Source organism: Platichthys flesus, chromosome 4, assembly GCF_949316205.1.
Source record: "Platichthys flesus chromosome 4, fPlaFle2.1, whole genome shotgun sequence".
Classification (NCBI taxonomy): domain Eukaryota; kingdom Metazoa; phylum Chordata; class Actinopteri; order Pleuronectiformes; family Pleuronectidae; genus Platichthys; species Platichthys flesus.
In genome coordinates, this window is record NC_084948.1 from 15,219,752 (window position 1) to 15,247,639 (window position 27,888).

A 27,888-nucleotide genomic window follows, 5' to 3' on the forward strand; every position below is an offset into this window, starting at 1 on the left:
TTATTATTATTAGTATTATTAATTGTTATTATTATTTTTATTATTAGTATTATTATTAGTATTATTATTATTATTAATATTAGTATTATGATTATGTTTTCTTTATACCGAGTCAAAACGTGACAGAGGAACATCGCACAATCTGTCCGGGACGCGCAAAGTAGAATGGGGGGCGATACTTGAAATCTCCCCCCTCCCCTCCCTCCCTGTCCTCCCCCACCGAATCTGTCCGCTATCATCCGAGGAGGGGGGGCGGGGGGGAGGAAGAGAGGAAGAGAAAAGTTGAATGGCTACCAGAGGACACCTGGGTGCGTCAGGACAGGAGGGGTGACAAGAGAGGAGCGGACGAGCAGAGCGAGGCGCAGCCAGAGTGAAAAGTTGGGAGCTGGGTGTCGATGCACCGGAGGGGATTTAGTTGCGACCCCGCGGATGTCTGCGTGACAGTGAGGGAGGGAGATCTGCCGAGTCTGCGGTGTCTCAGAGACAATACAGCGAGAGAGAGTGCGTGAGAGAGAGCGAGAAAGAGAGAGAGAGAGAGAGAGAAAGAGAGGGGGGATCTACTTTTACGCACGGCGCGGTGTCCGAGGGACGGTGAAGCGTGCGCGCACCGGCGAGGAGTCGACTCGTCCCGCGGAGTGGAGACGCGAAGAGACACCGAAACAAAAACACAGCCACACGCTGGTTCCTTTTTTTTCACTTTTTAAAAACCCAGACAAGGAGCCAGAGAAGAGACGATTTCTAGTTTTATTGTTTATCCTCCGCGTTTTTTTAATCACTTTTCCTCTCGGTGAACGACGCGCTTCTCATCCCAGGAGGTTTTTTAAGTGTGACACGCCGGTGCGCAAGAGTTTCAACGGTAAGAGGAAACCACACGAAGGGGCACCATTTGTTTTATGAAGCGATTTGCACCGAGAGCAAATAACGAAACAAGTTAAGCGGCTGTTCTGTGTCCATGTGTTTGTAAACTTCACTTAATGTCGTGAAAAGACCTGCAGCTCGTTAAATTGTATAGATCCAGTGTTCCGCTGCACAAAGGACTTTCCACAACCCAAATATTTACTGAGTGCCAGGTTATAGATGACACCGCGGTGATTCTGTTTTCTGCTTCTCGCGTCTATTTCTTATCACTCGCGGTTTCCTGCAGTTGATTTGTTTCCCTGTAAAGTTTACAGCCGCTGTGTGATGAATATGAACATGTTAAAAAAAAATAACGTCAAGCTGTATACGATCCATCCGGAGAAATGTCGCGTAAATATTTCGTAAAATCCACTGAGCTCACGATTTGCATAATAATTCACTTCATTGTGTTTATTGTTGTTTTGCTCTTGACGTGTTTTCAATTGTGTTTTGGATCAAAGCAATGCAACAGACCTGTTCATTTATTGTTATTGTCATTGTTATTATTTTTAGCATTGGTTATATTGATTGTATTAGTATTGTTGTTATTATTATTGTTCTTATTTTAATTAGTATGAGTAGTAGTTGTATTGTATTATTATTATTTTTAAGAGCCTTCTAATTTGATTATCCCTTAGGCCCATAACAACATATATTATAAGTAGTTTTGAGAATTTATTCGTTAAATCTGCATTTTCAAAAACGAATTCAAACAAGCAAATATACAGTATTTTAACTGCACCATTTTCTTAACTTTTTCGTTTTTTTTTCGTTTATTAGGATGATAATACAATAATTAGTAGAACTGGAAGTGAACTTAAATCTGCTTTTATTTGTTGCAGTCCATATATTTATTTGCAAACATATACACACATCTGCTTTACAGGGGTTTTACCTTCTGGTTTTGGTGCTGATTTATTATTGTCACTCTGAATCATGAAAAACACAATACAATTTACATAGTTTTATTGCTGTAATGGAAATGATACAATTCATTGAAAGTTTATTCAGGTTTTTCTTTTTTTTAAAGTAAAAGATGTCCACATATTTATTGCACTTTTTATTTGTTTTCTTAAATTTTTTTTTTAATATTTTGTGGTTTCAAGAGTTACATTAATATCCTTTATAAATGAATAATAATAAAATACATATATCTTTATAGGCCTATAACGTTTAGGCCTGACATTTTTGCCAACAGTCTCTAATACAGATGATTATTTTTGATATTATATACATTTCCTTTTTTTCCCTCTACCCAAACCTGTGTGTGTGTGTGCGCGTGTGTGTTTGTGTGTGTGTGTGTGTGTGTGTGTGTGTGTGTGCGTGTGTGCATGTGTGCGTGTGTGTGTGTGTTGGTGCATGCCACAGACCAACTCCTAACATTTGAGTCTGATTTCTCAGTGGGAGGTATGTGGTTAGTCAGTGTTTGGACACAGTAACCTGGACTGATACTGATCAAAGTCTGATCTCTCTCTCCCTCCCTCCTTCCATCTCTCTTCCTCCCTCTCTCCCCCTCTCTCCCTCTCCCTCTCTCTCTCTCTCTCTCTGCAGATCTTGGATGGGTCAGGCCATGTGAAATTCTGTGTGGATGCCAGCAAGCCAGATATCGGGAGCTGGCTGAAGCACATCCAGTTCGCCCCAGTGGCCACGCAGCACAACCTGACAGCGTGCCAGATAGATGATCAGGTACGTGGAGACACTTGCAGCGCGCGCCGCCTGGCAGACCAACAACTCCAGCAAGCACACACGAGTCGAGTATGATCTGAAGACAAACATGTGGACATGACATGATGTCCCTCATGGTGCCGTGTCCTCCTCTGAGTCCGGGAGAGTCAGTCAGATCTTTGAAGCCACACGCTGCTTCTATTCAAGCCCAGCACCGGTGCCAGAAGGCTTCCCTGTATTTTCCGACGGCTGTCCCTGTCTGTGCGCGGCTGTGTTAAAAGGTGTTATTGTGATCTGAATCAGATTGTCCCATGAGCGGCTGGCCCACCCGGCCTTCACTTCACTTCACACACACACCCACACACCCACAAACCCACAGCTCTCTCTCTCCGCGCTGCACCACCAGAGACTCCTCACTATCTGTGCGCGTGTTTTCCTTCTGTAATTGTGCGCTGGCTTCTGCCGTGCGAGGACCACAGGGCAGGATCAGAGGAGGATCGCTCCACAACACTTCCCCAGTACACCGCTTGCGATATAAACTCTCAGATATGCCAGGAATGTCGCGGCGTCTTTCGCTGCTGCTCACCTGGCCGTGCAGGGGAGGTGTGTGCAGTGCGCACGTGTGGGCCCGCGCGCCCCAGTAATCCCAGCGCCAACAGTGGCTCAACTTTATTTGACACGTGTGTCCGAGCAAACGCGCAGCTTGACCCGAATGAAAAGACATAATCTGGGTTGCGTGTTTTTCGTCACTGCTTGAGTGTCACCCGATGAAGTATAACCAGAACAAAGTACACGTTTATCACAATAATCCAAATGCAGTGGTGGCCTTTGGAAATGTAATTACACTTCAAAAGTCAACTTCATTGTCAATTCTGCCACACAACCCAGTGTAAACATATAAGTACACAAGCTACATATAAGTACACAGCATATAAGTGAGCAGGCTACAAGGCACAGGGTAGATTGGATATTTCCCAGAGGATGATTTTGGTTTCATTGGTCATGAAATACTTTTTACCCAGCAACTAAAAGTGAACAAATCTTCCTTCACACGTCTCTGCTCCTCTCACCTTCCCTGTGCTCGCTGTAAAGCCCTGAAGAGAGCACACAGCCCACAATGGGAGGGAAGAAGAAGAAAAGATGCTTCCCAGAAGTACTTACCCACTCTGGTTTTAAAAAGAGAGACAATCAGGCAGGGGGAGCTTTCCCCCGAGCTGCCCTCTCCTCGAGGTGTGACTCGCTGTCAACACTGCGGTTCTGCTCGGGTGCCCGTGTAAGGCTCAGACAGGTCACGGACATGGCTATGATGAGGTGATTGTTAAGTATTACACACTGTCACAACACGGCACAATGTGGTGTCTTTAAGCCTTCCGGGCCGACATTGGTGTTTTTGAAAACACACTGTAGCGTCTCACAATGGCTGTCTGTAGGTGCAACATGAATAGGCCAAGTGGGGGTGGTCTTGTAAACCTGCTGTCAGTTTGCAGGGCGTCTGTGTGTGCGTGCGTGAGTGTGTGTGCGTGTGTGTGTGTGTGCTTGTGTGCCTGTGTACATGTTTATGTGCTCTGACTTGTTAGTGTGGGAAGTGTTTCATTATGTATTTTGAAGTGTGTGTACACACCTGTAAGTGCCTGTGTTTCTACATGTATGCATGTGTGAACTCTTGCATTTTTGTGTGTGTGTGTGTGTTAGCATTTAGCTTGGATGGTTAAGGTTAGGGTAAGTGTTTAGGGAATGTATTATGTCGATAAGTGTGCTCACTAACATAGAAGTACAATCGTGTGTGTTTGTAGGACTGTGTGTTTTGTTCACTGTGGTTCAGATGACTCCCCGTGTTTCTCATTGCGAGCTGAAAATATTTAAACAAACAGTACCTTATTCAAACAGGTTTTTACTGACACAGAGAAATTCTGAGTCTCAACCACACATTACACACTGGCCACACGTCCGTGCACCGTCACAAGATTTCCACTGAGGGGCCTGACGGAGCAACCTCACACGATCTGCTAAATCTTCCCTCAGAAGCAATTCTAAATGTCCTCGCGTGGTGTCATCCGGCCGAGATGATTTGTTGTGTGATTTATTACGAGCGGGTCGTCGCACGACGGCCGCAATTTCCAGGTGTGCTGGTCATTATTTAGTCCTCGTTCCTCTCAAGCACCAATTTTAGGCCTGCCAGTGTGAGAGAGTAAAACTGGCCTCTGTCCTCTTATTTCTGACCCAGTTCTGTTTATCATAAAACTTTATGAGCAATCTCTGGTAGGTGAGGGGGGGGGGGGAGGGGGGGGGAATGAATGAGTGAGGGGAGAGGGAGGGAAAAAGGCCTGTTTTGTCTTGACTGGAGGAAATGTTAGGGATAAGACTTTGCTTTTCTCCTCTGGTTCTCCCTCTCAGTTTATTTTTTTCTCTGTAAGATCTACTAGATTGCGTAGCGCGCTATAAAAGATTTATGTTTTGAAACCACCTGCAGAAATATTGAAAAAATAATGGATTATATTTGTTGCTCTGTGAGGCCGACTTTCCCTGTAAATACAGTATATTTAGGTGCATTTAAATTTGTTGGCTTGAGTCTAATGCCTTTTCTGTTTTATTGCTTTATATATTGGACATTGCAGAGTGGACAGAAACAGGAAAGAGCGGAGAGGAAGGAGATGGCAGGTGCTGCAGTTAGTGAAATCTGTAGTTAATTCAACGTGCTACAAATTCCTTCTTTTACAAACAGAAAACAGCTCTCTGAAGAGAATGGGGTTTATTTTGCATGTTTGGGTTTTAATTAGAAACTTGCATTTCTCAAAAATGCAGGAAATAACAGGGAAACCTGGTCAAGTTCATTTGTAACAGTTCAATCTTTCATCTGTGGCCCACAACCTGCTGCTCCAACACAGAGCCCCCTCCTCTCCTGATGATCTCATGTGATTAGATACACTAAAGCCTGAGCATTACTTTACATAGAGCCCCCCTCCATCCCCTGTGCTTTTGTCGTTAAGATAATTAGAGCAATTAGTGGTTTAAAAACCCTTTACTGCGCTGTGGACTGTACTGATTCAGTTGAAAGAAAAATGGATTAAAAGTGTAATTACCATCATCCAACGAGGCCCTGAAGAGCCTCTCATAAGACAGTGCAGAGGGATATGAGCGTTAATCTCATCCGCTCTATTGATTCTCACTCACTGTTGAGTGGAATGAAGTGGCAAACCCCCCCCCCCCCCCCCCCCCCACTGACGGTCATTCGCTATGTAAACACACTTGAAGGTGAAAGCGTGAAGTGAACGTGACTCACAGAGCTCATTCAGGTTTGGGAAGAAAAATCTGAAATTCATGGTTTAAAAAAAAAAAAGAGGTGGCTTGTACATATAGATTGCAACAAGGTACATTTTCATTTTTTTGGCTTGGAACGGTAAACATTGATGATTCATCCTTTTATGAGATACCACAAAGGTTTCTGCTTCTTCAAGAGGTCACTTTTGAAGCATATTGTTGTATCTAATGCTTTTTAATGCTAGAAATGGGAAGCTATACTTTACATTCTTTTACAAGACATCGAGTGTTTGCTCCAAGGGCAGTGCCCAGATTCAATGGTTCATCTTGGCAGGGCAGCGTCAGTGAATGGCATACCTGTCCAATGAGCTCTGTGTGAGCGAGGAGTCGGCCAACAGGGTGCGACTGGGGGAAAATGTGACTGTGTTTACTTTGCTAATGACTAATGGTGTCAAGGTAACAAAGCAGTACGATTGTGGCCTCTGATCCTCTCGTGGTTATAACCTTTGACAGAGTGTGTGTCTGTGTGTGTGAGTGAGTGAGTGAGGGAGGGAGGGAGGGAGATAAGTGGTCAAAACATGAAAGTTATATGAAGGGGTAAATAATAATATTTTTTTAGTGTTGCTTTTGGTTGCAGTGAGAATAAGTAATGACCTTTACGTTGTGGCAGCTGCCATCCACAGCTGGAACCAAGACGACTGGTATACGGACTAACCTGCTATTTTAAGCCACTGTGTGTGTGTGTGTGGGTGTGTGTGTGTGTGTGTGTGTGTGTGAGTGTGTTTAGTTGTTGTTGGCATATCCGTGACCTGCTTTAAGGAGGACCTCTTTATGATCAAGCAGAGTATGACTCGCTGCGTGTTTGTTTATCTATGTGTGTGTGTTTTCACTGTTTATCCATAGCGACCCCTCATGGGAAGGGTTAGAGCTTTTTTTGGGTAATTCCCGTCATATTCATAATCACCCTCCCGTTTCTGGTCAGTTACTAACTCTATGCCAAAATACATCTCCTCATGTAGACAGAGAAACAGAGCTACAGAGCTACAGATGTTTATTGATCACTTCAAGAGAGCAATCAAAGGTCAAACTCAGGTTCTCGCTGATGCTCTATTTCTCCACTACCTCGCCATATGTTTCGTTACCCCTCCACGTTATTTCTGAAACGTACAGAAATTATAGACTCATGGTTGCGTTCCACCTTGAACCTCGTGCTCTTGTGTTTATGAACAAAGTGGTTTTGACAGCGTCCATTAAGTTTTATGTTCCGAGGCCTCAGTCCACGCCCTGGTAGCTTTCCAAAGAGCCTCCCTGCTCCGGCCTCGGTATCAGTCTCTCCGAGCGGAATCCCTGCAGACGCTCGTGTCTGTTTGAGCCGCTGCCTGATTGTCTCTGAATCACAATATTTGTGTGGCCTTACAGAGGTGACAGACACAGGAAAGAGAATGTGTCTGTTTGCATATGTGTACTTCGTGAATGTTTGCTCATTTGTGTGTCTGCGGTGGAGACAGAAGCAGGAGTTGGGTATGTCAGTGACTAAAGCTGCTGTTAAGAACCTCATTGCTCAGTTCTCTTTATATTTATAATAATGCAATTAACTCTTCTGTATCTGACCAGAACAATAAAACAGCGAGGAGTTTAAGGACTGCGCCCTTCTGTTGGTCCACAGAGAACTCCATCGGCAGATTAAAAATAATAATATTTTTTGGGGTTAAGTCAATTAGGGGTTTAATAATTTACATGCAACATGTCTCTCCATGTTTAGATACGTTTATGCCTCCATCAATTCAGTTACAGTGCATCCATTCATCCTCCGTTATTCATATCCAAGCGATCTGTCTCGGCCAGACTCTGCACACTATTGACTTCTGCTCCCTTTACCCCAGTGACCCTCAAGTCTACGAAACTTCCTGTGCCTCAGCGAGTCACAAAAAAATTATATATAATATATCATTTGCCAGAAGCTAGAACAATGTCACAGACGTTTATAGAATAGTCGACAGAATACATCACGCTCTTTTATTGTGACTGAGATATTTATCAAAACCCTCTGCGGAGCCGCAGTGGCTCTAGTGGTCTGGCTGTGCTACGGCCAGGAATTCCCTTAACGAGCGGTGTACCTGCGACCTATGCCTTCCCAGAAGCCCCCAGGAAGGGCAGGGGGGGGCCCTTCCTATTGCATTTCTAATGAATTCCTCTGTCATCATTGTAACGTCTATGTGGCAGAGGAAACTAATATGTTAAACTTCCAAAAGCATGCCAAAAATAACGCCACGTCTGATTGTTTCACAGAGAAAGGCTATTGTGTGTCCATGGGAAGCGCCGCAATCCAAGGGTCTTTCAGCAGATTCTTTAAAATGACTGACCCTCTCTGCATGCACCCAAATATTTAGCAGCAGCGGGATTCCATGATCTGTATGATTTGTCGATGACGTGAAATCTATTCTGGTTTTCTAATCTTTTTTTTTTATGTAGAAATGCAGACTTTTAAAAGTAGGAGCCACACCGGTGAGCTGTGCTGCATTTAATGAGCACATAGAAGTGATGTTAGTTCTTAAAATGATCTCACTGTGAGTTTCATCCATCATTGAAATACTCACTTAACACACAGTGCCTTTTTTTTCAACAGCTTGTTTATTTTTCCAGTTTATCACCGTTCTCGCTCTCCACACATTTCTTGGCGGCTTCCTGACAACTCCATGCATTATGAGAGAGTCCAGTTAGCGTGTGTGTGTGTGCTTGTGTGTATGTGTGTGTGTGTGTGTGTATTCTATTTATAAGAAGGTATATTTATTCTGCAGTATGGCTGTTCGCGCTTCCACTTTGTTTCCGTGTAGATGGATGTTTTACATGATGATTGATTGCAAGTTAATGAGCGTGGGGATTTTCATGTGTAGGTTTTCTGTGCGCGTGTGTGTGTGTGTAGTTGTACTGGTGCAAGTATAACAATCACACCCGACACAACTGTATAGTCAATTTGCATGTGTGTGTGTATTTTAGTGGTACCAAGAGCTACCCAAAGTGACCTCTGCTCGTTTAAAGATTTGATTGCTAAGCCCACATTGCAAAAGACGAAAAACCCACAACATCACAGGCAACAATTTACAATTCTGCACATGACCTCCACACTTTTGTTTGACCTTTAACTTTAAATAATAATCCCTGTGTGTGTGTGTGTGTGTTGCAGATCTTCTACAAAGTCACCAGAGAGATTTTCCCCGGTGAGGAGCTGCTACTTTTCATGAAGGCTGAAGAGTATCCATGTGATATCATGGCTCCTGATATTCACGGTACACACCACACAAATACACTTTTCTGTTCAAATCTAAAGCAACACATACTTCATTACACAGCTATATGTTCCCCCCCTCCCTGTCACCTTGCAGAGGAGAGGCAGTACCGCTGTGAGGACTGTGACCAGCTCTTTGAGTCCCGCAACCAGCTGCTGGACCACCAGAAGCAGCCGTGTGGGATGCCCCCCTCCTCCTTCCTTCACCCAGGTTTGACTTCTTATGTTTTTGAATAGAGGGACTATTTTCATGTCATTGTAAACAGTGGGTATAGTGAAGAGTGACAAGAAGGATGTTTAGAATCTGGCTGGGAGAACATGACACTAATTATATAAGCCTCTGAAAAAGAAATCACAGTAATACACTATAAGTATAGAGTGAAAGAAAACTTGTGAAAAAGGTTAAAAAACAAAATATTGGTAGATAACTCCATTGAAACCATTAAGACCACTGTGCAACACAGGTGATGCAGTGATGTAAAACTCTGCACGTTATTGCTGTATGAGTCTATGTAATGATATAGACAATTATTAAAGAAAGCAAACATGCACCCAAACCGCTCATTCTTATATTTTTTACATTTTTAAGTTAACTTGCACCACCTGCAGGTTGCATGAATTTAGAAGTTCATCTGATACATAAGCTTAACCCTAAGGAATATCAAGAGTTATTCTGCTGTATAGGGTATATATACATTTAAAAAGTGGTCCTGCTTGGATTAATATTTTTCTGATGAATCTAGGAGGGGACAGTGACGTGAATGCAGAGGAACCTGAAGACTTGCGACCGCTCCACCTGTCCAACGGTCTGCACGAGTGTAAGGAGTGTGACCAGGTCTTCCCTGATGCTCAGAGGTGAGTGAGCAGCTGACACGCTCCAATAGTGTTTTTATCGCCAGAGAAATGTTGCAACTTTCATTTCCAGATGCATGCAGAGAGCTGATAGGAAAGAAAGTCCTCCATGCACTGATAAATCCTCTGTGTGGTTATATTGTCTCTCCCTTGCAGCCTTGAGGGCCACATTCTGTCCCACTCTGAGGAGAGGGAGTACAAGTGTGACCAGTGCCCCAAGGCCTTCAACTGGAAATCAAACCTGATCCGACATCAGATGTCACATGACAGTGGCAAGCACTACGAATGTGAAAACTGCTCAAAGGTAATGTGATGACTTTTGATGGGGCTATGGTCTTGTGTGTTTGTCTACAGGTCTGTTTTGTTTGCATAGCGGGTGTGAATTATTTGTTTCATGCTTTAAGAAGCAGATAATAACTCCGCCCGATGTCTGTGTGGTTCCTTCCCTCAGCAGGTGTTCACAGACCCCAGTAACCTGCAGAGGCACATCCGCTCGCAGCACGTCGGGGCTCGGGCCCACGCCTGCTCTGACTGTGGCAAGACGTTCGCTACGTCTTCTGGCCTCAAGCAGCATAAGCACATCCACAGCAGTGTCAAGCCCTTCATGTGTAAGTCACTAAGACCCTACCTATGTAAGTCTCCTCAGTACGTTATAACAATAATAATAACAATGACTGCTTGTGACTTGCCTTTAATAGAACACAATGTTTCTGCAAAACACTATATTGTCTGTCCTTCCTCAGCTGACGTGTTGGTCATGTGATGCTCTGCAGGGATTACACGTGGTCGATGTAGAGTAGCTGTGTTCAGAGGGGCAGCACCATTTCTTTAAAGTCAAGAGTCACCCGGTTACATCTGCATCAGCACTCTCACACACTGCTGCTATGGGGATGGCAGCATTTAAACATTTGAATCAATCCCATTTGGTTTAACCTCACAGTGACCCAGCCTGACGGTTAATGCTGCAGCTAACACACATACACCCCCCCACACACACACACCTTCACCCCCCCCCCCCCCACACACACACACACACACACACAATCCTCAGCTAACTCCTGCAAGACCCAAACACATTTTGACCTTTCACACTTACAACACCTCAGACCACGGATCTCATCTCCTTCCCCTAAAGCATTATGACCTTCACCCTTTGCCCCTTTCGTTCTCTCCTTCCCAGACACTACACACCAGCACACACACTAAAAACACGCACTCTCCAAACACACACGTACACACACACACACACACACACGCGTATGCATAGGTCGTAGTGACTGCATCTCCACTGCAGACCTCTGACTCTCCTCTCCCGTTCCGCCACATCCACCATTCCTCACAAATAGCAACCACATGTACGGCCCTCTTCCCTGTGCTCCCTCTGAATAGGAGTCCATTTGCTGTAATCAGCAGAAAATATGCAGGTTCGAAAACAGCTAATGTGCTGTGTAAAAAAATAGCGACTACGACATGCCGGCTGCCTGGGAGAAACCATGTGTGTGTCTGAGATGTTTGTTTGTGCGAGTGCTCTTTAAGGGCACAAATGTGTGTTTTTATGTTTTGAGACAGTATAACACTGTATGCATGCATGTTCGTGTTCACGGTGTGTTTAATTTGTGTGTGTGTGTGTGTGTGTGTGTGTGTGTGTGTATCTCCGACCTTTCCCCATTACAGAGGAGCTCCTGCTGGGTTATTAATTCAGACACTCAGCTAGCCGCTACTTAGCCCCCGCTCCACTCCCAGGAATGTGTTTATAATATTTTCTTACAGTTTATTAACAGCTGATGAATGCACATGTGTCGTGAGTCAGGTCTCACACTCAGTGTGTCATGCAGTTGCGTTGTTGGTCTGTAAATGTCACAAGAACATGATTTATGGTGCAGGGCCTTTTTTTCATGCAGTTTTTCCCCTTCCCATTTGGCTGTTCTCATAAAAAAATCACACACATACACAAACGGAGAGAGAGAGAGGGAGAGAGAGAGAGAGAGAGAGAGAGAGAGAGAGAGAGAGAGAGAGAGAGAGACAACAGCTACACCCTGTAACACACACTTTTAATAATTATTTGTAGTCCGTTAGAAGCTTTATTTGTGTTGCGAAACTGTGATACAGTTTTTCAAAATTGCTTTAATACATGTAAAAGTATTCATAGAATTTCTTCATCTGCCCTGCCAGACAGATACTTCCTGAGAAGAAAATCAAAAGAATCCACCAAAAAATTAAATAAATAAGATGACATTTACTCCTGGTCCGAACTATCCTGTTTAGCTTTCTTCTGGGGTGTTTTATGTAAATCTGTTTCCACGATAATTTGTTCCTGCTCTTCCTGTCGATCTCCTTAAATTGCCTCTTGTGCACCTTGAGATTGGAAGGCATCCAAAGTATGCAGAAGTGTAATCACAGTGTGAGCCTAACCACTTCCTTATCCTCATATTGAAGATCTAATAACATTGTGAAGCAAAATCAATCATCAGGAGCGGCTCCTCGCTGCTTTATGAAATAGTACGTTTACTTTCATTTGAAATGTCTCATGTAGAGTTTCTGATCTGTAAAATATCCTATATTATAGAAGGGGGCCAAACAAAGACCCGTTGCCTTTTTCATTAACTATATGCTTGGCTTTTACAAGATAACCAATAGGAAAGGGCTTGTGAAAACAATACTCGTGCAGATCCCAGTGCTTCGCTGTCACCCCTCTTTGTAAATTCAAACAAATCCTCATTTGGTTGTATATCATTTTGACATATTAATAATGGCGACAGATAATTTGAGGCCGGGTATTGTCACTGTACGTCTTCCAGGGTCAGACTAACATAGTGCCGGTTACAGGGGTGGACTGTGGGAAGGTCACTTAGCTCAGGACGACAGGGACCTGGCTGTGGGGACAAAGTGAGGGGACTGAGGGGGTGACAGGAGTGGCCCGGAGGGGGAAGAGGGAAGAGGGGCAGTAGAGGACGTGAGACCTGTCCCTGGGAACCGGACTGCAGGATAGGATTCATTCAACTCCGCTTCCTTCACAAACTTAAAATAGAGCCATTGTACTTCATGCGGCAGAGAATGTGTGTGAGTGTTTGTGTGTATATGTTTGTCTGCATGCCTGTGTGTGTGTGATTCAGTTTCTCTGTGTTATGTGAATATTTTGTGAATGTGCCTGCTTATGTGTGTGATTGTTTACGGACTCCCTGGGAGCGTCCCTGGGAGGACAATGGGCCTGGAGATGCCTGGGAATTCAGTTTGATGTGCAGGTGATGAGTGGCAGCAACTGACTCACACCATCAACCAAACAGATTCACTTACAATGCCAGGATCTGGACACACCTCTCCACCTTATTGTGCTGGAAATCCATTGTCAGAGTATTGATGGGAACACAGGAATATCATTCAGACTCTATTTCCTCTGCCTCAGCTTCAACCGGGCTGAATCATGTTAGCAAGAGATGTCATATCATGTGATGTTATTGTGTTCTTGTGTCTGTTTTTTGTTGCATACCAATACGTTCCGTGTCTGTCTCTGTGTCCCTGCAGGCGAGGTATGCCACAAGTCCTACACCCAGTTCTCTAACCTGTGCCGCCACAAGCGCATGCATGCTGACTGCCGCACACAAATCAAGTGCAAGGACTGTGGGCAGATGTTCAGCACCACATCCTCCCTCAACAAGCACCGGCGCTTCTGTGAAGGAAAGAACCATTTCACTGCAGGGGGATTGTTTGCCCAGGGTATGTCCCTCCCTGGCGCCCCTGGCTTGGACAAATCAGCCCTGGCGATGGGCCACGGCGTTGCTGGATTGGCTGATTACTTCGGGGCCAGTCGTCACCATGGAGGTCTTACCTTCCCTGCTGCCCCGGCATTTCCTTTTAGCTTCCCCGGCCTCTTCCCCTCTGGACTCTACCACCGGCCACAGCTCATCCCTGCCACCACCTCTTCTATCAGGCAACCAACACATGCATCTATTGTCGGGCCTGGTGTAGAGCTAAGTAAGAGTCCACTGCTGCCTCCGAGCCCTGGCTGTCAGGAGTCCCGAGAGCTCCTCAAAGCTCTCCGTAAGGATGGCGGTTCACCTGGCAGTCAGATGACCGCCTCAGAGCTCCATACTCAGAGCTCATCCTCCACAAAGCAGCGAATCAAACAGAGTGACCAGTCCGAGAGTAGCGACCTGGACGATGTCAGCACGCCCAGCGGAAGTGATCTGGAGAGCACATCAGGCTCCGAGCTGGAGAGTGACATGGACAGTGAGAGGGAGAGGGGGGCTGCTCGAGAAAATGGAAAAGGCCCCAAGAGGAAGGCCAGTGAGGGAGGCCCCCAGAGCCCCAGCCTGACAGGCAGCAGTGCTGCCAAAGACTTTGCAGGCCCTTCCCTCATCCCACCCTCGCTGGACGAGCACACAGCTGTAACCGGGGCTGTGAATGACTCTATTAAGGCCATAGCCTCAATTGCTGAGAAGTACTTTGGCTCCACAGGGCTGGTTGGCCTGCAGGACAAGAAGGTTGGGCCTCTGCCCTACCCCTCCATGTTCCCTATGCCTTTCTTCCCAGCTTTCTCTCCTCCAGTTTACCCTTTCCCAGACAGGGACGTCAGACCTCCAGGCCTAAAGGTCGAGCCCCAGTCTCCGGGAGATGATGGCAAGAAGGCCCAGAGCAAATCTTCATCCGAGTCGCCGTTTGACCTTACTACCAAGAGAAAGGAGGAAAAGCCAGCTCCAGTCGCTCCCTCCAAACCGGAGGCCTCCAACCCTCGTGGTCAGGATCAGCCACTGGACCTGAGTCTGGGGAGTAGGGGCCGGGGACGGAATCCAAGAGAGCAGGAGACAAAGAAGAACCTTGGTTATGAAGAAGAGAAGGGAGCGGCGGAGATCCCAAAGGCAGATGCCTCCTTACAGCATGCCAGGCCCACCCCATTCTTCATGGACCCCATCTACAGGTATTGTTATTCCCAGTAGCTTAATGTGAACTTCACAACAAACCACCGTTAACCATTGCGTTATGAAAAAGCATGAAAAAGATGACATACTTTAAATTGTATAATTTGCTATCATATAATTGCCAACTGTAATATTTTCTAGTACTGAATGTAAGTGTATATTGTGTACTTGCTGCTGTGCTTGTGATAAGAACTGATAGAAGTCTACTATTAGCAGGGTTGAGAAGAGGAGAATGAGCGATCCGTTTGAGAATCTGAAAGACAAGTACATGCGGCCAGCACCCGGCTTCCTCTTCCATCCACAGGTACGTTCCTTTGATTAAACCGACAGCAACAGACCTTATTTCAATCCGTATTTCTTTGTAAATCGTCGCCATTTGAGTTCACAGTGGCTGTAAATTGATGATTTGTGTCATCTTACCATGGCGACATCACTGTTATGACTGTTAGCTTTCTATAGCTGCAGATGTAACAACAGCCTGACAGTAAATCAGTCAATATATATTATCATGCTGTGGGTTTTATGGTCGTCCCAGACTGACCAAACTGGATTAATGAGTATTAGTATGTGGCTCCAGCCATATCCAAGCTACTGCCTGCTAAGCCCATTGTTGGCTATCTGAAACAGATGTGGCAGAAAGAAAGGGCACCCTGTGACACGTCTTCCCGTAACGTGTCTTTGATTACAATATGAAAAACGATATGCTCTTAAAGCAATGATTTCTGCCCCTGGTTTCTGCCCCTGGGTTCTCTGTGCCAGGGTTTCCAGTGCGCGACTCCATAAATATATGGAGTCGCGCACAAAAATATATATATATACATATATATATATATATATATATATATATATATATATGTGTATATGTGCGTGCGTGCATGTGGATATGTGTGTCCATGACATGTTGCGTTGACATTCATTTGTTCAATCTTCCCCTGCGGGTGAGAACGGTCCATCAGAAAGTGAAAACACCACTTTCTCAGGCGTATGATTCTTTTTTTCCTCTTTTCTGGACGTTTCAGGTCTGGTTTTTACAGGCTGTTTCATTTGTCTGATTTATGTCCCCTGTCCAGACTGCTGCATGGGCTCAGGCTGCAGCAGCCACATGGCCGTCCAACACGCCTTAATGAGGTGTCCTATCAGTAGAAACACTAACAGAGTGCTTAAGCCATCTTTATGACTTTATGATGTCTGGACACACAAATCATTCCCAGTAACACCAGACCTGGGTAAAAGGCCTAAACCAGACCAGGCGTGGGGCCCTTCTGTATACTTTTGAGGGGGGTTGTTTTCAGTCACCTGACTCACTTTTGAGCCATATATCAAATAAAAGAGGTTGCAAAGCTGTGGGGACTGGAACCTTTTTTCAACCTTTGGTGATTCAGCTTTTTTATTTCCTGGCAGGGAATTTTACTGCTAACCAGTTCTGGCTTAGATTACATACTGGAATTGTATTTGTAGCTGGCTATAATGAGCTTATTGAACACCAGGAAGTGTTGGGAACTGTTAAAGCCTCCTTAAATTCCAGCGCCATAACTTTACAGATAGGCCAATAATTTCTCTTCCAGAGTTAATCACTGTAAGATCCATCATCCCCTCTATGCCCACATGTGTCCACTCAAAAATTGTTGATTCATGCGCCACTTCCTGGTTCTGACTGTTGTCTCTCTTCCTTCTTTTCCGCCTCCCTCAGTTCCGTTTGCCAGATCAGAGAACTTGGGTAAGTTCCTCCATAACGTACAGTAATGCTATGTGTCTGTGCCTCTGCAAAACAGACCCCATCCCCTAATTAATGCATGGGCTGCATAACAGTTTACAACTGACATCACACAGCATTGCACGGCTTCAGCCAATCACCACCACGCACTGGCTAGACTTGTGTCTGTTTCTGTGTCACTTTTAGGAAATTTTCCCAAGTATTTGTGCGTTGCTTTTTTTATCTGTTTACATCTCACATCTACATCTAGATGTATCCGCTGTCTGATAAACATGAAAGGGTTGAAGCGGGGGATTTCCATTCAACTCGTCTGAATTTGTGTTTGCTTATTTGGGCACTAGTGGGCTCTCTCAAATGGGCATGGGCTGGATGAGTGGATGAGTGGTGGGGAGAGCTGGAGGGTGGTGTTCAGGGGGGCTGCTTTACATCAGTGCAAGGGTAACAGTCTCTGTGGGACACATTTGTGTCGGGGGGCGGGGGGGCTGGTCCCTCCCTCCAAACATCTGGTTCCCGATTAACATCAACAATTGAGAGCTGAGAATGCATCTCGCTAATTAAGGCCCTCACAGCATCACTGACATCTGAAGATAGCCAATCAACTGCTGGTCCCAGAGCGACGCTACAGCAACAAGCAAGTTCACAGAGGCTAACACACTGCCTGGGGGGGGGGGGGTCTGGAGGTCTGTGTATATGGATGTGTGTGTGTGTGTGTGTGTGTGTGTGTGTGTGTATGGGGGGGGGGTCCTTTTTTACAAAGAAGTGGGGGGAATGTACGAAACCTTTGAAAGATCACTTAAGAGTTAAATGTGCAGCTGTTTATCCTCCTGTCGTTTAATTCCAACATTTCACACACATGGCTTCTTCAGACAGTGGCCTAATGACACTGACTCACCATCCATAAAACCCCAGCAGTGGCAGAAGGGCTCTTTCTGAAGTGTGATCTGTGCAGCCTGTTACTTTACTTTCAGTCACTAATACAGCTAATCCGTGGGATTGGACACGTGAACCATTTGCCGCTCCACATCAAACACAGCGTTTGAGGGGTTTAGAGAAACTTCCCAAATACTTTGGATCGTTTTTGGAAAAATGGTTACGTATGACAAAACATTGCAGAAAAAGATAAAAGCATTATTTGGTTTCCATAAACAATTTCTGACAGTACAGCAGTGTGTTAAAAAATATTTACAAACAGGAAAAAAATATTAATATATTTTGACAAATCCATGTTCTTCACCTAAAATTAACAATATAATAAAAACAACTAGAAGGCCACATACCTCTGGCCAACAGTCCCCTTATGAACCACATTTAAATTCACTAGATCCACATTTTAATTATGCACAAAATTGCATACACATATACATATCATGTCTGAAATTCAAAATCCATGAATCATTCGCTCAAGTAATCAACGAAATTTTTCTAAAAACCCTGTCTTACTTGAAAAAAATCTGGATCCGACCCCTGATACAGATCTGCTACAAAATGTAATATTTTTGCCTGATACCTCCACGGAAACATGGAGCAGAAATCTTGGAAATTTACTTAGTGGTTTTTGCTGAGAAAGAAACAAACCCAGACTTAAAAATAACATCCTTGGTGGAGGTATTTGCCAAAAACACTGTAACCATGTTAAGTAACAGTACTACTAATAATAATCTATTTAAACTGTTCCTTTTAAAACATCCATAAAAAGGATTAAAAGCATGAACACAAACATCAAAGACAAGAAGCAGATAAATATAATTTTGTTGAAATCACAGACAGCAAATTATATAATACAAAATGATAAAACATGAGATAAAATAATACAACATCATTTAAAAGTAACGGCAAAAGAAAAGGACAAAACATAGGATACACTGACAATGCATTCCACTACATAGAGGCATACGAATATCCGTAAATGTAAATGATACAGAGGTAAATGTTGACCTGAGGTGTGAGTTTAAACTCTTAATAGAGTGCAGCAGCACGAGTGGGCTGAGCTGGGATCAGAAATCCCCCAGTGGAGGGAATGGAGTCGTCTGAGCTCTAAAAAAAGTGTCTTATCAGATGTGCTCGATACTGTCGACAGCTTTAGGGGCCTTAATGCTCCCCAGAGTTATGGCTTCTCATTGACTAAGGCAGACAAACTAAGCATTCACTCCGGTGCCTGAAAAAGAGCCCAATGAAATACACAGAGCACATTCAAAAGAAATATGAAAGCAGTTCACCTCCCTCTCTCCCTGCAAGCCCCTCGCCTATCTTTCAATCCAATCCCTCCGTCTCTCTCTCTCTCTCTCTCTCTCTCTCTCTCTCTCTCTCTCTCTCTCTCTCTCTCTCCCCCCCCACTCTGTTCTCCCTCCTCTCGCCTTTGATTCATGGCGTGCAGCATTGGCATATTCATAATCAAACGGACCTGACACTCCACATCCTCCCTCAGTGGGAACGTCGACGGCTGCGGCAGGAACTTTACACTCGGCCGTCACTCCTAATCAGCCACTCCCAACGCCAGGCCCCGCCGCCATCCATCAGCCCTTCTCTCCTCTCCCCAGACTCTCCTCTTTCTTTCTTTCTTTCTTTCTCTCTCTCTCTCTTTCTTTCTTTCTTTCACTCCCCTATCGTCTAGTCCTTCATCACTCTTCTTCTCTGATTCTCTTCCTCCTCTCGGTGCTTTTCCCCTCGGTGCGCTCCGTCTTGGCGCGGCGCCGGAGAGTGACAGGGGGTGAAAGCAGGAGATGGAATGTCAGAGTCGGAGCAGGGCTCTGGTGGAGGACCCGAATCACCATTGATTTGCTGCCTTATTGAAATAAGAATAAGAAACAGGCTGAAAATTCAATACACGCAAAATAATGCAAATTTGTGTGGCCCCTTAAGAAAACGAAGGGGGTGAATGTGTGTGTGTGTATGTGTGAGATGGGCTGACAGGCCCTGCGGCCTACTGGGACCCCCCCCCCCGCCCCCGCCCCTCCCTCCAGTTCTCCCTTCACACACCCCCCCCACCTCCCTCCAGCCCCCCGCTCCTCCCCCATCCCGCCCCTCTCAGCACAGCGATATCATTATTACCCATGTCTGGCCCTTGATCAGTAATGTCAACATCTTTCATATTGACGAATGTGCTGTCTGCCCACATTGTGCACAGAATGGTTTACAGCCCAGCAGTGGACATGAATCACTCCTCTATCCCACACACACACATACACACACACACGCATAAACACACACAGAAACACAGACATGTATCTCACAACACTCACACACACAGATACACACTAACACGTACAAGCACACCCAAAATTCCCGTGCCTGCACACACTACACACACATGCATCACGAATACATTCTCCTCTTTCACACATATATTTTCTCTTTCACATACATCGATGGTAATTAATCAGCGACCACCATGCGGCACATAGTTTCTCAGTCAGACGCACACACACACACACACATACGTACGTGCACAGGCCGACTGGCAAGTATACATATCTCCTCAGAGAGTATCGTGATGGAAGCAAGCGTTCAGCTTCATTAGTAGATTGGCTGCGGTCTTTGATCCTATATGTGTGTGTACGTGTGTGTTTATGGGCCCACTGTACGTGCTTACATTAGAGACAAGAGTTGGAGGACGTACACGAAAAAAGTTTCAACACCTGCTTTCTACAGATGAATAGTGTGTTTTTTTGGTTTTATATCAAAGTTATGAATCAGTGTCATGCTCACGTAGACCAGGGATTCGACCTTGTGATGGATGAATCATTGATGAAAGTCACCGATTTCACTTCATTCCACCTGGTAGCGTGCCTGTAAACAAGGCTCCTCTTTCAAAATAAAATCTGCATCAAAGGTTTTAATTATATCTTCGATTTAACAGTCAATCAGAATCAAATGATAAGGTATCCACAGCAAATGTAAAATATATGGCTGTTGTTATCTCTCTAGTGTTTGAAACATTAATCTTTAATGATATATATTTGCCTTAATTACATTTCACTGCATCCTGCATACAGAAACCAAACATCAAACATCAGCCTCTTTGCTTTGCATGAGGGACTTTGCCTTGAGCTTCGAGTGTGTTTTGGGCCACAGCACTAACCCGTCACTCCGTCCTCCCTCTCCTGTTGTCCCCTCAGATGTCGGCCATCGAGAACATGGCGGAGAAGCTGGAGACGTTTGGCTCGTTGAAGCCGGAGTCTGGTGACCTGCTGCGCTCCGTCCCCTCCATGTTTGATTTCAGAGCCCCTCCCTCTGCACTCCCAGAGACGCTGCTGCGCAAGGGCAAGGAGCGCTACACCTGCAGGTAACTACAGCGATTGATTTGGTATATTGGAAAATGATATATATATTTTCATTGATAATATAGTTTTTATATCACTATAGTAACACAGGTTAACCCTACTTACAAATCGTATTTTTTTTTTAGATATTGTGGGAAAATATTCCCGCGCTCTGCCAACCTGACCCGCCACCTCAGGACTCACACCGGAGAGCAACCATATAGGTAAGATCATTATTTCACACACATACACACACACACACACACACGCACACACAAACACACACACTTGGAGCAGTGTTTTTTGTTGAAGAAGACAGTCCAACATATACATGTGAGCTGAGTATCCTCCTCCTCTCATGCTTCTCTCCAGCATCGCGCCAAAGATCCTCCTCACTTCATATAGACAAGTATCAGACTCTCACAATAGCACAATGAGTCCCTCCATGAAGAACCGCTTCTCTCCCCCTCACAAATATGAAGCGAATGCAGCAAAATGCGCTTTTTACAAAACAAACTCTCGAGCAGACAGAGAGACACATTGAGGTTTTTTCCCAGAGAACACTTGTCTACAGTCAGAGAGGAGTTTAATAGCGTTCTCTTTACGCCGTAGAAAGCTTGGAATAATTATCCCACCGGCAAATCATTTTCTTGATGAAAGATGGTGTCCGTTGTCTGGATGACAGGACGAAGGGAGGAGGGGGAGTGGGAGGGGGGGGGGGGTTGGAAGCTGGGCCGATTGAGAGGGGAAGTGAGAAAGTTCAGAGAAAAATTGGGGAGACGATGGAGCGTGGGCAAACGTCCAGGCCCGGCAGCTTAGGTCATTTCTCTTGCGTGTAAGAGGCCAGGCTCATCTGCGAGCCCACTGGCTATTTTCTGCTCAAAGTGAGGCTTTCAGTCCAAATAAAAAAGATCACAAGCTTAAGCGCTTCAGAATTCACTAATAATAACAGTAATCATAATAATTTAAAATGTTTTTTGTTCAAGGAAACTTGGCTGTCTTCCCCGTCCGACGCTGCAGAGTTACTCAGGTGCTGCCGAGGCAGAAGGAACAATGCAGCAGCACTTCAGTGTACATGTAAAAATTAATCTAGCACATTTACTACATTCGGATAATGAGTAAGCCATGGCCGGCGCTGCTCGGCTTTGTAGTTACTAAGGTGGAGGAATGTTGGCCCAGAGCTCGGAGGAGGCCGGCTGACCACAGGGGAGAGAGAAACGCAGACGCAGGCCTCTGCTGCCCCAGCCTGATAGCCTGCACTCGGCCCGCTGGCACGCCATTAAAGATCACCGCTGTTTATTGTAATTCTTATTTTTTTGGGGGAGATAACCGGGGGGTTCCTGAGGGACAGCCAATCGAGCGAGCTAATTCCACAAGAAGAAAAGATGCAATCTTCTCGTATAATTTTGCATGAAGAAACTTGGCAAGGGGCTCTAATTTTGGAGGGTTAGGACCAAATCTGTTGCATGCTTGTTTTGTGAGAGAAGAATGCAATTTTATTGCGCTGGCTGGAGATAAGAGACGGAGCTGTTTCACCTTAAACAAGCTCCTCCATCATGTCGGGGGCTGTGGGACTGCTGGGACTGTCTGTGTGTGTGTGCCTGTGTGTGTGTGTGTGTGTGTGTGTGTGTTCTACATAATGTATCTCATTATGTTTCCCACAGAACAAACCAGCGTTTCCTGGTTCATTGGGTATCACAGCTGTACTCTCCCTGTTGTCGCTTGTGCACCTCTTTCAGTTTTTTGTCATTCGTTGGTTGTTTAAGTGAATTGTGTCCACTCTGTCCTGCAGGTGTAAATACTGTGACCGCTCCTTCAGCATCTCCTCCAACCTGCAGCGTCACATCCGCAACATCCACAACAAGGAGAAGCCCTTCAAGTGCCACCTGTGTGACCGCTGCTTCGGCCAGCAGACCAACCTGGACCGTCACCTCAAGAAGCACGAGAACGGCAACCTGTCAGGTGAGAAGAAAACCCTTTGTATATAATTGAATAGGATAGAATATTAGATGATACATTTTCAAGTTTTCTCTGCTGTTTACATTTTCGTTGAAGTTTGACTTTATTCCACACACAAGACAGATGGAGATATATCCATAATCATAGTATAATCATAATCCAACGTTGATATCAGTCCACTTAACCAAATAGGTTAACTTACAATTGTGATACAGGACAATAAAGGGAAATAAAAGACACTTCTGTAAATAAGATAGAAAAGAAACATAACAAGAGGAGCGAAACTAACTAACTAATTAACTAATCAATTCAAATTGATACCCCAAACTCTTTTGATTTCTGTTTTGATCTCTTTTTTTCTAGAAATCCAATTTTTTGTAGGCAATCCCAGATTAAATGAGTAAAGTATCCCATCATCACAAAGTCCTTTTTAATATGTTATCAGAGAAAACAAGAGCTGTTTTTCTACTTTTTGAGATTTACAAAGACTTGGCTGATTAGTATAAATCATAATCAACTTTAGATCACATTTAGAAGCATGCAACCGCAGGATTTTTTTTTTTGAATGAGCAGCAGAGCTCATGGGATTGTTAAGTGGCATCAGTCTGACTCTGAGTCAGCAGAATGAGCGGTGACACTTGGCCAGTCTGAAGAGACTTACAGGACAACAGACTGGTAGTATTAGCAGGAGACGCTTTCTTCCCACACTTAAAATAATAGCAGCGTAGCCTCTTGAACTTACACCACTTTGGCAGGTCCGTCATTACAAATGCATTTTGCGTGGCCAAATCTCAAACCCTTTAAATTGTTGTCAAAGATCTCAAAGTCTCCAAAGACACCAAATGTTTCACGGAGAATTCAGAGGAAACGTGTTTAACCTGATTCATGGCTCGGTTATTCCCACTGATGTCAGGGCTCCAGCATTACATCAGTGGGAAGAAATTGGATTTGAACATTTCTATCACTTCATTCGAGTGTTGTAAACAGCAGACGCAGACTATGCACCAGCACACAGTGTGAAGAGAGCGTGTTTCTATTTAAATATACAGACGGAGAAAATTTAAGCGAAATTGAAAATCCAAACACACCTTCAGAGATGAAACTGTAACACAGTGTTTCTTCCTGCAGGCACCGCGATGTCGTCTCCTCGGTCTGAACTGGACGGCAGCAGCGCCATACTGGACGACAAAGAAGACTCGTATTTCAACGAAATAAGAAATTTTATCAGCAACACTGGGCAGAACCAGACGTCCCCGGACCCCTCAGAGGAAGGGTGAGCACATTGTTTGTTTCTGAGGACCACGAAGATGATTATAGATCAACATTAGTGAAACAGGGGCGGATCAAGAGGCAGGGTCAGGGGGGGTCACAGGCCCCTGTTGAAATCAGATTGGCATTTGAATTGCCCTTGTCCGGCCTTTTAAAAAAAAATAATATGAACTTGTCACTTATTTACTTACAGTAAACATGGAATTACGTAAATCTTCACCTTACTGAATCAGGATTGGTGCATAGATGTTGGATATAATTTCCCCCTGGGGCCAATTTATCACCCTTGATTTAATGCTAGATCCGTTTAATTAAAATGCTAGATCCGTCCCTGAGGCTCACACTCTTAATACCATTGCCTCTATAAGCACCTCACTAGTCTTCACAGCAGGTACAAATGGAACCAGATACACCATAACTTGTATTTCTCGTAAACTGTGCAGGACCTGATAGTCTGACCTACGTTAGTGCATACTGAACTCCTGCAGTAATTGTGGCTTCATTACCGCTGTTGGACTCCAAAGGCTTGAATAAGAATGAATAATGGGTCAGCTGCTATCAGCCCATTTTAGACGTGTGTTTTTTTATACCACCCAGCCAGCTATCGTTCATAATCACATCATGTTCAGGGGTCTGGAGTGGAGAGCAATCATCTGCGATGACATTTAACATAATCACCGGTTTTGGAAACGTGCAGGAGCTCTTTATATCAATTGCCTGTTTGGCCACACGTACGAACAGATATCTGCGCGCACGCAACTCTGCCTGCAGCGATATGCAAATAAATTCTTGCAGCCGCGATCGCGGGGCGGATAGCGGCTGAGAGGTCCGCTCAGGTCTCGGAGAGTTTGTTTTCACGTGCCTCGCGTCGGTGTGATCACAGGGGCAGATTGCGAGGCCAGATACGGATCTCACAGTCGCAGTGTGTGCGATTGTGCAGGAGGCCTGTGAGAGCAGGGCCCGGGCGGGAAGAGTGTCAGAGGGCCAGGGGGAGGAGCAGGAGGACGGAGGAGAGAGGGAGGGGGGGGTGCCGCACATCTGGAACCAACATGTCTGCCTACAGGAAGAGGGTAGAGGGGGTGGGGTCACAGGGTCGGCCCGTGTTTCCTTTCAAAGTGCTTCTCTCCTGACTGCTTCTGATAGATACTTTATCCTCAGCAAATTACCACGTTTGAAAGCGTAATTAGCGAATCTGTTTTCTTAATCACAGAGCTCTCTCTCACTCTCGCCCTAGTAGAGCCTGGTCCCTCTTCTCAGCGCCGCGAGCTCGACACAGCACGAGTACCGTCTGTACGGGGGGGGGAGGGGGGGCTCTGTCGGAAGCACAATGTCATCAGCTGCCAATAAAGGCGAAAAGATGATGTCGATCCTAAAATCTGCAAAAACTCCCCCGTTCTAAAGTCTCTCAAGTGCATCCCTTTCAAACCCAGTGCAGGTATCCTGTTTAGAAGCACCCTGTAATTATGTGGTGATGTGCCTTTTTTTTTCTATCTGTCTACTTCTCCTCGTCCAGCTCTCGGTTCTCATCCCCGAACCCTTTGTGAGAGAAAATGGCATTTTTGGGAGATGACGAAAGACGTCCCAGAGTGTAATTAGTGAATCAGTCTTAATGTGGTTCCAGATGATTTACCAAATGGTGGTTTCCTGTGGTGCTGAGACAGAGGGACAGATTAAGACTCCGGCAGTTTGGATAGCTGGCTCTCGCTCCCTCCACTGGGAAAGAGGAATGGGCCGGTTGGCATCGCTCTCATAACTCTCTCACCAAATGGGGCTGTCAGCTAAATATTTTGCCTATTAGATGAACACGAGATAGCAGAGAAAATAAACAGGGAGAGGGGCAGAGCGCTCCAGTTAAGTACTGCAACGATCAGCCCGGTGCTGCTGCCGTGGCCGAAGGGGCCCCCGAGCCTCGATGACATACGGGATTCAGCCTCTGCTCTATCCCAGCTGCCATGCCTCGCTTCAGATTCATCTCCTTCTGAGGGTTATTCGATGCACGCCATTGTTTTTCGAACTATATATAGAGACAACCCTTTTGTTTAAGAAGCACCAGAAATCAATTCTTCATTTCTTTCAAAAATGTTCTCTGTTTTCAGAAACATAGAGAGTATTTATAAAAAAGGTAGCAGTAGTAGTTATTAATGGAGATTCCACTGTAATTGAAAAAAACTCAATCAATCTGTATCGATCTAATCAATGTCTCTGGTCTGCAGGTTAAATGGCGGCCAATTTGAAGAGGAGAAGCCACTGATGGCCAGCCATGGGTCACGTGACCTGGAAGACGAGGAAGCAGAGGAGCTCGGTGCTGATGAAGAAGAAGGAGACGAGCCGCGCAACGCCTCCGGGAAACCGGAAGGGGAGGTGCTCCCGAGCAACCTCAGTGATGATGTCACACAAGAGGAAATGGACTTCACTGGGCCCAACGACTTGAACCTCAACTGTAAAACCTCTCCCAGGGGGTAAGTTTCACACAGAGGCACACGATTAAAACATCATGTAGTAAAACGTGAATGATGACGGGATGTAAAAAAAGCATCTTGAAAGTGTTTCATTTGAGTTTTCTGCTTGCCCACCAGGTATGAGGATGAGGAGGAGCAGAGCAGCTACTCAGCCCTGGATCACATTCGCCACTTTTCAGACATGCGCAAGCTGGAGGAGAGTGAAGTGAGCGATGGTGACGCAGATGAGGACGATGAATCATTCGGCTCTCCTTCTCTGACCGAGGCCGTCAAACAGCCACTCTTCAGAAAATCTAAGTCACAGGTAAGAGAGATACTGACAGTTCATGTTCATGTTTATCTCATAGGCTGTAGATAAAGATGGACGACGCGTGTCCACTTCCTCCCAGTATCCAAAAATGATACAAACATCACCATCGTGCACAGAGTCTGCGCTTGGCTTCACTTTTGTGGAGCTGTCATGTCGTCCATCTTTATATGCAGTGTATCCATGGTTCACCTTCACAGTATACATACAAATTTGAATTAACATGATGACATGATCATTAAATGTAATCCCTGTCACCCTCTCTCTCAGGCGTACGCCATGATGCTGTCCCTGGCTGAAAAGGACTCTCTCCACCCACCCACCCACACCCCCGCCACCATGTGGCACAGTCTGGCACGGGCCGCCGCCGAGTCCAGCGCCATCCAGTCCCTCAGCCACGTATGATGACACCCCTCTGCGCTTTTCCCTTTCACCTTTCGACCCCTCCTCACCTGACCGATGGCTCTGGGAGCCCATTACAGTGGGGCTATCTGCGGGGGGGGGCCCCCATGATCATCCACAGAGTGACTGCTGAGCAGAACCACAGCCCATCTGACTGCTGAGCGGAGCGCCTCACACGACGCAGGGCTACTGGGCGTGCAGAACCCAGCCCCCCCCCCCCCCCCCCCCCCGCCCGGCCCAAGAAAGACCTCCAACAGATAGAGAGCAAAAAAAAAAAAATGTCCCCCTGAGACCTTCAAAATTGATTTCTTGCATTGACACCAAACTGGATGTGGTGAAAATAATAATGCTAAAATAATAATAGCTGTATTTATTCTGCTGAATTTCTATGTTTTGCACAGCAAAGGCAGCTGGTGGACATGGAAGATGGGTGTGCTGAGTCATTGCTTAGACTCCATTGCATTGGCCAGCACATACAGAGCGAGGAGAGCATTTCACGCTGAGAGGCTGGGGTGTGTTGTGTCTCTAAGACGGACGGCCCCAGCTACACTGTGCGTAAAAGAATAGGACCCCTCTAATCTGGATAAAAGATTATCTCACAAGAAATCCCTCTAAACCCGAGACACCCACAGTCGTTTCCCATAG

The 27,888-nt window shown here is 45.4% G+C and overlaps 1 protein-coding gene across 4 annotated transcripts; it reads left to right on the plus strand.

Moving 5' to 3' along the window:
- Positions 1-385: 385 nt before the first annotated feature.
- mecom (MDS1 and EVI1 complex locus) lies at positions 386-27,445 on the plus strand. Of its 4 annotated transcripts, none has more exons than XM_062386700.1 (17): positions 386-856; positions 2,449-2,583; positions 9,005-9,107; positions 9,204-9,317; positions 9,850-9,961; positions 10,115-10,262; positions 10,410-10,590; positions 13,481-14,873; positions 15,091-15,178; positions 16,565-16,591; positions 20,704-20,870; positions 20,994-21,071; positions 22,640-22,809; positions 23,935-24,079; positions 26,289-26,534; positions 26,652-26,838; positions 27,112-27,445. In XM_062386700.1, the coding sequence occupies exons 3-17, from the start codon at positions 9,059-9,061 to the stop codon at positions 27,244-27,246; spliced, it is 3,240 nt and encodes a 1,079-aa protein (XP_062242684.1). In that variant the 5' UTR covers positions 386-856; positions 2,449-2,583; positions 9,005-9,058; the 3' UTR covers positions 27,247-27,445. The 4 variants fall into 4 exon arrangements, with proteins under 4 accessions (XP_062242684.1, XP_062242687.1, XP_062242683.1 ...); XM_062386703.1 differs by having other exon boundaries at positions 10,410-10,566; XM_062386699.1 differs by having other exon boundaries at positions 387-856; positions 15,088-15,178.
- The last annotated feature ends 443 nt before the right edge of the window (positions 27,446-27,888 follow it).

Excerpts from the sequence above, each read along its gene's own strand:
- mecom (XM_062386699.1), top strand. The coding sequence starts at position 9,059 with ATGAAGGCTGAAGAGTATCCATGTGATATCATGGCTCCTGATATTCAC. Across the intron at positions 24,080-26,288 it reads CCGGACCCCTCAGAGGAAGG|GTTAAATGGCGGCCAATTTG; the intron begins GTGAGCACATTG and ends TCTGGTCTGCAG. Across the intron at positions 26,535-26,651 it reads TGTAAAACCTCTCCCAGGGG|GTATGAGGATGAGGAGGAGC; the intron begins GTAAGTTTCACA and ends CTTGCCCACCAG.